Source organism: Eretmochelys imbricata, chromosome 2 (assembly GCF_965152235.1).
Source record: "Eretmochelys imbricata isolate rEreImb1 chromosome 2, rEreImb1.hap1, whole genome shotgun sequence".
In the NCBI taxonomy this organism is placed as follows: domain Eukaryota; kingdom Metazoa; phylum Chordata; order Testudines; family Cheloniidae; genus Eretmochelys; species Eretmochelys imbricata.
Window position 1 is genome coordinate 132,958,819 of NC_135573.1, and position 9,865 is coordinate 132,968,683.

At 42.0% G+C, this 9,865-nt stretch overlaps 1 protein-coding gene across 1 annotated transcript; it reads left to right on the forward strand.

Annotated features, from left to right (window-relative positions):
- The first annotated feature begins 8,759 nt into the window (after positions 1 to 8,759).
- LOC144260512 (cytochrome b-c1 complex subunit 6, mitochondrial-like) lies at positions 8,760 to 9,204 on the forward strand. The gene has a single exon (XM_077809161.1). It carries the CDS (start codon positions 8,760 to 8,762, stop codon positions 9,036 to 9,038), a length of 279 nt encoding a protein of 92 aa, XP_077665287.1. The 3' UTR covers positions 9,039 to 9,204.
- Positions 9,205 to 9,865: the final 661 nt, after the last annotated feature.

A 9,865-nucleotide genomic window follows, 5' to 3' on the forward strand; every position in this document is an offset into this window, starting at 1 on the left:
AGAAGTCATTGACATTGCCAAAGACATTAAAGAGAATAGTACTATTATTTAGCATAGGAAGAAAATTATATGGGAGTACTGGGGAAAAACGCCATATGATACAAACAGAACATATGCTCAAGATCAAGAAGAATGTACCAAATACTTTGTACCAAATTGCTATTTATGACATATGAGGTGTTTTTAAATCTATGAAGCAACATGATTTTCTCAGTAGATGACTATGTGAATAATTTCAGGATTCAGCCTAACTTCAGTGATCTAACCGCTGATGAACTGAAACACAGTGTAAGTTTCCTGCATATACTCCAGAATCCAATGACAAATTCTAGGGACAGAAATGGTTGTCATAGACATCTTGCAAAAACAGAGAGAATTGCAAATGACTCTTCTACATGTTCAAGAAAGAGAGGGGCCTAACAAAGCTAAAAACACCCCAAATAGGACCCTGAAGCGCTTCTCAGGGAAAGATGTGTGGGAGGTCTCCTGCCAGAAGTCCAGGGAGACAGGCTGACAACCAGAGAAAGGGTCTGTGTACTTGGCACTTCCCAGATACTGGGAATGGTAAGCCTTAGGGGAAAGCAAGCATCCATATAAGCGGTTTTTCATTTTTTTAAGTGGGGGTTTTTAATCTGAAATATTCCATCTATGCTGGGGTGGCGAGGTCATCAGGAATGCATAGCAGAGATGGCTCTTTTGGCTCTACCAGCAACCAGAGATTTCCATCTCACAAAGGGGCTCCACAGCTGGCATGTTAGGGCAGCTTTATGGCCCCAAAATGGTTGGAGCAGTGTGCGGTGGGGGTGGGGGCTAGGATCTGACTGAATAACTACAATGGTATGTCCATGTTTGTGCCACCTCTTTCCTTCCAAAAAATCAATAAAATCTGTCTTAGGTTCACCTCCGTCACTATTTCAGTTTGGAACATGGAGATTTCCAGAAGTGCTGGTGCTTGCTAGACATATGCCATTGGATTGTATATACTGGGAATCTGAAAAGTATGTGTTATGATATTTATGAAAATATGCTTATGTCATAAATATAACGGGAAGGGTAAACCCCTTTAAAATCCCTCCTGGCCAGAGGAAAAGCCCTTTCACCTGTAAAGGGTTAAGAAGCTAGGATAACTTCGCTGGCACCTGACCAAAATGACCAATAAGGAGACAAGATACTTTCAAAAGCTGGGAGGAGGGAGAAAAACAAAGGGCCTGTGTCTGTCTGTGTGATGCTTTTGCCGGGGACAGAACAGGAATGGAGTCTTAGAACTTAGTAAGTAATCTAGCTAGATATGCATTAGATTATATGATTTCTATAAATGGCTGAGAAAATGAGTTGTGCTGAATAGAATGGATATTCCTCTCTGTGTGTCTTTTTGTAACTTAAGGTTTTGCCTAGAAGGATTCTCTATGTTTTGAATCTAATTACCTTGTAAGGTATTTATTATCCTGATTTTACAGAGGTGATTATTTTTTACTTTTTACTTCTATTATTCTTTTCAGAATCTGAATGCTTTTTCATTGTTCTTAAGATCCAAGGGTTTGGGTCTGTGGTCACCTATGCAAATTGGTGAGGATTTTTACCAAACCTTCCCCAGGAAGTGGGGTGCAAGGGTTGGAAAGATTTTGGGGGGAAAGACGTTTACAAACAACGCTTTCCTAATAAATAAACCCAGATAAACGTTTGGTGGTGGCAGTGGAAGTCCAAGGGCAAAGGGTAAAATAGTTTGTACCTTGGGGAAGTTTTAACCTAAGCTAGTAAAAGTAAGCTTAGGAGGTTTTCATGCAGGTCCCCACAACTGTACCTTAGAGTTCAGAGTGGGGAAGGAAACTTGACAGCTTATGATATGAATATGACATAACAGATAGACTTTATGCAAGAGGGGTCTTGTAAGATATAATTGGAAAAGTTATAATTTACTGAATGTGATTATCCAATGTGTATGCTTATCATTTCTGTATGTGCAATTAGGAATATTGACAATGTATTTCAACCATGCTACTTTGGGTGAGGGCCACTGCTAACTCTTCAGGTGCAACAATGGAAAAGCCAGTCAGGGCTGATGGCCCATCAGCGAGGACAATGGACTGTGAAAAGGCTTGGCCTTCCTGCTCCATACTTCACCTGACTCTGTAGTATCAGAGAGTCCATGAGCCAGTGGTTCTTGTCATGTGATATTAAACATTACCTGGGACTTTTTGTAACTTTCTACTGGAAGCGAAGGGGGATCAAGTTTGGGAAACAAAGGTTTCCTTACTTATGTAAATCCTATTTAAGGGTGGGGAGGAAGTTAAATGAGACTCTTCCTCTCCATGGCCTTGCTGCCCAAGAAGAAAGACTGCTAAAGCCACCTGAAGGGAAGGCAAGGGGATAGTCCAGACTGAGACAGGGATCCAGTTTGAAAAGGAATGTAACTGGAACTCTGAACCACAGAAACTTTTCACCCTACCTAAAATAACATTTAGGGTGAGAATTTACATTTTGGAACCTGTTTCTTAAGGTATATTGAGCTTAGCTTGTGTATTTTGCTTTATTTGGTCAGTAATGTGCTATGTTCTGTCTCTTATATTCACTTAAAATTCACCTTTTGTAGTTAATAAACTTATGTCTTATTTATAATAAAACCCAGTTTATGTAATTTCTAGCTAAGGGGGGCAAGAAGTTGTGCACATCTCTCTTCACTTTGAGGAAGAGGGCAAATTTTATGAGTTTGGGCTGTACAGATATTTCTATACAGTGCAAGACAGTAGTCTTTTGTCTCCCAAAAGGGGTGGGCACGTGAGTGCTGGGGGAGCCCTCTCACACAGAGCTGACTTCAGTCTGTGTCTGCAATGGGGTGTGTCCCTACCTGTGTGTGTGTGCTGCAAGAGGCCAAAGAGCCTAATTCAGCAAAGCAGGGAGAGGGAACCCAGGCTGATTGAGCAGGGGAGGCTCAGTTTAACCCCAGAACATCAGGTGGCATCCCAGAATGGGGGTCCAACCCATCACAATGTGTCTAGGTTGAAAAACTGAATTTCTTTATACTTTTCCTGGGTAACTTTTAATTCACTGGAAAAATAAGAATGGTATATCAAACCCACAGAAAAAATGCTCTCACACTGCAATCATGTTCCTTCAGTTTCCAGCAGAGTCTAAATCGTTATACTAGGAAAACCCTCCAAATTGCAAAATTATTATGCTCAAAATCAGATGAAGATATAAATACAGTTGGGTTTGAAAAAATATGTATAAAGCAGCCAAAGAAAGACTACTGCATAACAAAAAGGAGGATTTATGGCAAATATAGGAGTATTATTAAGAACTCAACGACCTTATTAAAAGGCATTTGAGAAAAATTAGAAGTATTAAGCAAAAGGGAAATGGGAAAAGGGAGAAGAGAGATGAATACAGAGGGCATTAGCTGTAACATATACCATTAAAAAGAGGTACACCCTAAAAAAGCATATTGAAGCTGTCAGGATCAGATTAGATGGTGAAAGAAAGGGGAAAATAGATTAATTTACTACAGTTGAAGTGTGGCCAAATTAATCTTAATTGTGTTCTTTTGTCATCAGATACAGTCCATATGGCTTCAGTGATACATCCATTAGTTCTTTAGGGTTTTTGTTCATTTCCTAAGCCTGGCTGTATTACTTTTCTCAGTGATGAAAAAAGGGACTTCCTCCAGAGATGCTGCGGCATGTTACTGTGATTTGAAACTGGCTGTGAATTTGCAGTTCTAATTATGGTTTGTTGGCTCCCACAGACCCCAGGACAGAGACTACAGAAGTGAAACTGAGGCTTGGTACAACCATAGAGCTTTTGCCTGTATATCTATGTCAACAAGTAGTCTGGAAAAAATCATCTCCCAGCTGACATAGCTCTGTCGGCAAAACCCCAGGAACAGATACATCCAGACCAAAAGAAGAGTGGCTCTGTTGGCACACCTACGGTCATTCAGGGAGACAGTGTAGCTGTTTTAGCAGAAAAACTTATCCTGCTGGTTTACACAGAGCCTACAGTAGTGAGAATTGCCAGCATAGCTAGGTCAGCATAGGTTCTGTAGTGTAGACAAGCCCTGAGACTGCCTGCCTCACTTGTCCCGTAAAGACACAAACAGCCTGTAAGGGCCAGACCAAGAGACCAATGGATGAGCAGGCAACCAAATGCAGGCCTGGATAAAGCTGCACAAGGCCAGAACAACCCCAATCTATGAGTTGAGTTCCGCCAGCGGTTGTGTTTGTGGGAGAGAGCTGGCTCCAAAATGTCAGGTTACAGCAGCTGGAGGTGCAGTAGCCCAGGAACAGCAACCTGCATCAGAAGGGAAGTAACTGTTTTTTCTTTCTCAGCCATGAGGTTTGAGACCAACCTGGAGGCTCCAGCTCCACAAAGGAGAAACTGAGCCACAAGACTCCACTGGGCCTGCAATATTCGGTAATTTTATCTAGTTAGTGGGCATTTAGTGTTTTATTATCGCTGTGCAACTAAATGGTTACTCATTTATTTGATATCCTTGATTCCATTGCCTGTTCCCTTTCCATTTTTTCAATTTACCTGTCTTTTCAAGGAATAAAACATTGTTTATATCTTTATCTGTTGATTTCCAGTACTTATAAATTGCTTGATGTCTACAAGTTTATGCACCTACCCACCAGGGGAAGCACCAAGGCCTTGTCCATATTAGCGGCAGCATGCAGGATACAGATAGCCCACTTTTCACTGCGGCATGTAGCTATCTCCACACCACAATATGTAGCTACATGCAGCAGTGAAAGAGAGTCAGGCAGGGGAAAGGTCTGTCAGAGCTTTTCCTCACTGCTTCCCTCCTACCAGAGCCTTTTCCCATAGCACTGTAGATGGGGGAAGGTTCTGCTTGGGTGTGTAGTAGAGAGCCATGTAGGGTATGTACCCTAATGTTCTGGCTTGTCTTTACTCAGTGGCTCACTGTTGACACTGCTACCTATCTGTGCTAGGGTTGTGGGCAGGGTATGTACTCTCCACACTGCCATAAATACAGACATAGCCTAAGAAGCTGGGGCCCATTAGTCCTAAAGTGGGTTGCCAAGCCCCTGAGAAGGGAGGAATTAGGGTCTCTTCCACTTTTGGGAACTAGGGGTAACCCTGGAGGGGATACATGTTCTTATGTCGAGGTAAGAACCCTCTGATCTGTTTGGTGGAGTGGGATGTACCACTGACCCTACTAATATGACCCCATTACCATATAGTGTCTGTGCTTATATCTTTTACAACAGGTGAAATGTATTTATTTATTCACCAGAGCTCACAAGTTCAGATTTTGCCGAAGGCAGTTTTACTATATATTCTAAATGAAAACTGCCTTTTTTTAATCTAGCAACTGCAGTGTTTGCATGACAGGGTGGGGAGAGCTAAGCCTGAAAGCTGGGCCTCCTGCTGGGAGTCTAAAAAGAATTTCCTAGATGCTCACAAGATGCTGTACAAGTCTCAGCATGTTCAGAATAAAATATACTTTTAAATTATGAATAAAATACTGGAAAACACTCTACTTGCCTTACAGTGATTGTGTACAAAAGATAATAGTAAGAGATAAATTGGATGAAGTTTGAGGCAAAGGGGAGTGGGAGACAGAAGGAGTCCCAGCAGATAAAAAAGGGAAAAGTAAACACGAAAAAAGCACTAAACTAGCTGAATGCTGAATTTGTTTAGAAACAAAAGAGCAGCATTATGTTTTCCATATAAATGAGAGATAGCTTACAAAGGATAATGGCAGATTTGGCAACAGCAGCATCAGTTTTGCCTTCCTATTTGGAGAATGTATATGCAAACATCTTGTGACTAAAACGCAGGTTCTGTCATGGTCTTCCTGTGTGACACTGGGCAAGTCACTTAAAGGGAGACAGTCATATTTACTCTTTTTAAATAATGTATATTTAGAATCTAAATAGAGCAGATTCTATTATGTTACTCCAAAATGTATGGGTTTAACAGGTAAAGTGCTCAGGCCGTTTTTCTGAAGACCCTCTGAACAATACCTTGAGAGCATATAGCCTCCAAGACTGGGTTGCTGCTACCTGCCGCAGGGATGCCCCAGAAGGGAACTGCTCCTGGGGAAGCCATAGAAGATAAGGATATATTTGGATCTGAGGCACCTTACCCCAAGTGGTCACTAAGAAAGGGTCCCTAGGCTTACTCCCTAAACGTTATTGCAAAGCAAGTTCCCCTCTCACCACTACACATGCTATTCCATAGTGATAGAATGGAAATCGAATACAGTTACTCACACTGACCTTTCTAACATCTAAATTGGAGTATTAAGTAAAACTACAGTTATGCAAAGACAATTAGAAAGAAAAGTTGGTAATGTGCTTCCATTATCACCTATCAAACTACTGTTATGCTGAAAAATGCCAATGACTGTCATCAGATGAATATGACTCCAAGACCATTACAGACATGGTTAAAATCAATAGACGTGCCAAGCACTCTTTCAGACTCAGTGGAAGGAGCAGTTAATTCCCTTTTTGTAATAGAAACAGCTGCAAACAATGGAGGGACTGCCCAAGGTACATGGCAGACAGAGCTAAGCTGTGTGAGCTAAGAGGTTTCCCTCACTACAAACGCAGGGACTAGGATATTGGTCTTGCAGCTTGTGTGTAATAAAGGGAGAAAGCCAGCAGAAAGCCTGTAGCACCAGTTGTGAGCATGACACTCAAGTTGAAGCAGCAAGATAGAGTCACTTAGGTGCAGGACTCCTGAAGTAGCAGAATGGAGTGTTTATGACCAAGGAGGCTGCCAGCCGCTGTTTGTTTCCACTGTGTTCACGCAAACAGGACTTTGTGTACCTTTTTTGGTAAATAAATAAGTTTACACCAAAGAATATACCTGGCTCGAATCATCAACTTCTCATCGTAATGGAAACAATCCCCAAGGTCCCAAATATTGGCGACTGCTCAGGCCACAGAGGCAACAATACTTAGAGCTCTACTTGCAGATTAATTCTTACACAGATTACGGTCACAATATACTATATTTTAACAGCTTCATTGGAGCTATTACATTCAATTGCGTCTGAGTCTGAGGCAGTTTGCTTTAATTGACAGCACAATAGACCATAACACTCTCTTTTGTGTAATTTGTTTATAGACTAGAAGGTTATAGAGGAATCACTAATCGAAGTTTAACTATAGCAGGGTAAGGGAGTTAAAAGGATGCATCAGTTGAATTGTAATGCATTCAAACCATGATGTTTTATTTGATAAACATAAAAACAGATGCCAAAATTAAATCTGATTGAAGAAACAGAGTATAATTAAGATGTACCTTCCTCATGTCAGTTAATGCTATACTTCAAATCAAATGACTATACAGATGCTAGTGAAGCACCTTGTTAAGATCAATTTGCTTCCTGGATGCCTTTCTGGCTTTAGTCATACCCAAGTTAATGGCCTCAATATAGGGTAACTGGATGAAATTTAATGGCCTGTGATATGCAGGAGGTCAGACTAGATGATTTAATGATTCCTTCTGGCATTAAACTCCTTCTCTGAATCCTTCTGTACATTATTCTTTATAAAGTTTCCTTCTGCAGATGCTCAGCTATAGCTTTACACCTTTCTCTATTTGCTTCCACGGGCCTTTTAGAAGTGCTTATTATTGGTAATGTGCTCACTTTTTATTCACTATTCTAATATTGCTGAATGCTGTGACTGGCCATACATATGAGCACATGATAAATATGCAAATGAGTAATATTTGAGAGAACCCTAGGGAAAAGGGTGGGGAACAAATATACAAAAAATATGGATTTGACTCTCTAACCTTTTCTCGTTGAGTAGCACTTACTCACATTTGTAGTCCCATTGATGTCAGTAGAACTACTGGTACAAGTAACTTCAGCCCAACAAAAGTGTTTTAGAATCAGACTCTTCCTTTTTTAGACTCTTTCCTGTTTGGAAGCAAACTTTCAATTAAAATAGATGAATAAATGTATACTGGGACAAAGTTCCTCCTGTGCCTTGGTGGGTCCTGCATTTATTGGATTTGCTTACCTCAGAGATTCACAGGAGCCCTCAGGTTTGGCCACTTTTGCTAGTGGCTCAAACCTGCCGTTCACTCAGCTAACCTCATCACTGGCCAGCATGGGAAAAAGGAAGGAGAACAATCCCCTCAGTCCCTGCTGATCCACCATATGGGTTGGGGAACAGCCCAGAGACCTTTCCCTGTGGTGGAACCCACAGTCCAGGTCAACTCCTCCAATGTCTGATCAGGAGTTGGGAGGTTTTGGGGGAACCCAGGCCCACCCTCTACTCTGGGTTCCAGCCCAGGGCCCTGTGGACTATAGCTGTCTAGAGTGCCTCCTGGAACAGCTGTGAGACAGCTACAACTCCCTGGGATACTTCCCCCTGGCCTCCTCACAACACCTTCTTTATCCTCACCACAGGATCTTCCTTCTGGTGTCTGATAATGCTTGTACTCCTCAGTCCTCCAGCAGTACACCTTCTCACTCTCAGCTCCTAGCACCTCTTGCTCCGCACACACACACCACAAACTGAAGTGAGGTCCTTTTCAAACTCAGGTGCCCTGATTAGCCAGCCTGCCCTAATTGATTCTAGCTGCTTTTTAATTGGCTCCAGGTGTCCTAATTAGTCTGCCTGCCTGAATTTGTTCCAGCAAGTTCCTTCTTGTTCTAGAACTGCCCCTGTTACCTTACCCAGGGAAAATGGACCTGCTTAATCTGGGACTAATATATCTGCCTTCTAACACTCTCCTTCTGTTCCTGTGAGGGAGGCCAGAGCAAAGTGGCGATGGGGCTGCAGGATGAGGAGATGCTGGAGGGCCACAGCGGTGAACCTGAGGAAGAGGAAGAGGAGGAGGAAGCAGAGCTAGTGGATCCTTTAACCACAGTAAGGGAGCACTGTGAGCAGACTGAGAAGTGTGTGAAGGCACAGGAGAAGCTAGAGCTGTGTGAAGCGCGAGTGTCCGCAAGGTCCCACACACAGGAGGAATGTACAGAAGAGCTTTTTCACTTCCTGCATGCCAGGGACCACTGTGTGGCTCACAAACTCTTTCAGAATCTGAAGTAAATGTTGGAGCAAGTCCCACCATCTGCCTCCATCGTTCAGCTGGAACACAGTGCAGTTTCCTTTTGGATTCCAAGTGCTGCTTGCTGCCCGTTACTGTGAATGTACAGTATAAGTGAACAGCTTCCTGGCTGTGCTGCGGTGATCCAGGTGCCAACGTGTCATTGCATCTATGTTCCGTGAAAAACATGCAGCTGTAACACAACCATCTTCTGTGGTTTTCCATATTAAACATATTCAAAGTTTAAAAAAAAACCCACACTCTCCTGTAGCCATCTGGCCTGACCCTGTCACAAGACATATGTTTTGTTTCTCCTTTCATTTCTCTTCCTTGTGACTTTTTTCCTTTAAACTCTTGTTTTGTCCTCTCCTTTCTTTCTCAGTATCCATGTTTTGACTTAGACTATTTTTTAAAGTAACCAGAGAGGGTCGGGGGGGGTGACAAAAAATAGTAGAAAATCACAAATTATAACTTATTTTGACAGGGAGAGATTTAGAAATTTTTAAATGTAGGTTGAATTTTCTCAGAAAGAAAAGGAGTACCTGTGGCACCTTAGAGACTAACCAATTTATATGAGCATAAGCTTTCGTGAGCTACAGCTCACTTCATCGGATGCATTCTGTAGCTCACGAAAGCTTATGCTCAAATAAATTGCGAATACAGACTACCATGGCTGTTACTCTGAAACCTGTCATTATGCAATTTTCTCAGAGTTTCCCTCAAACTAGCTAATAGCTTTGGACACTTTATTCCTGAGTTCAGAGAAGTTATATCTACACAATGGATTATTGGTCCACACCTCTTGTTTCTTAGTATTAACATAAGCACA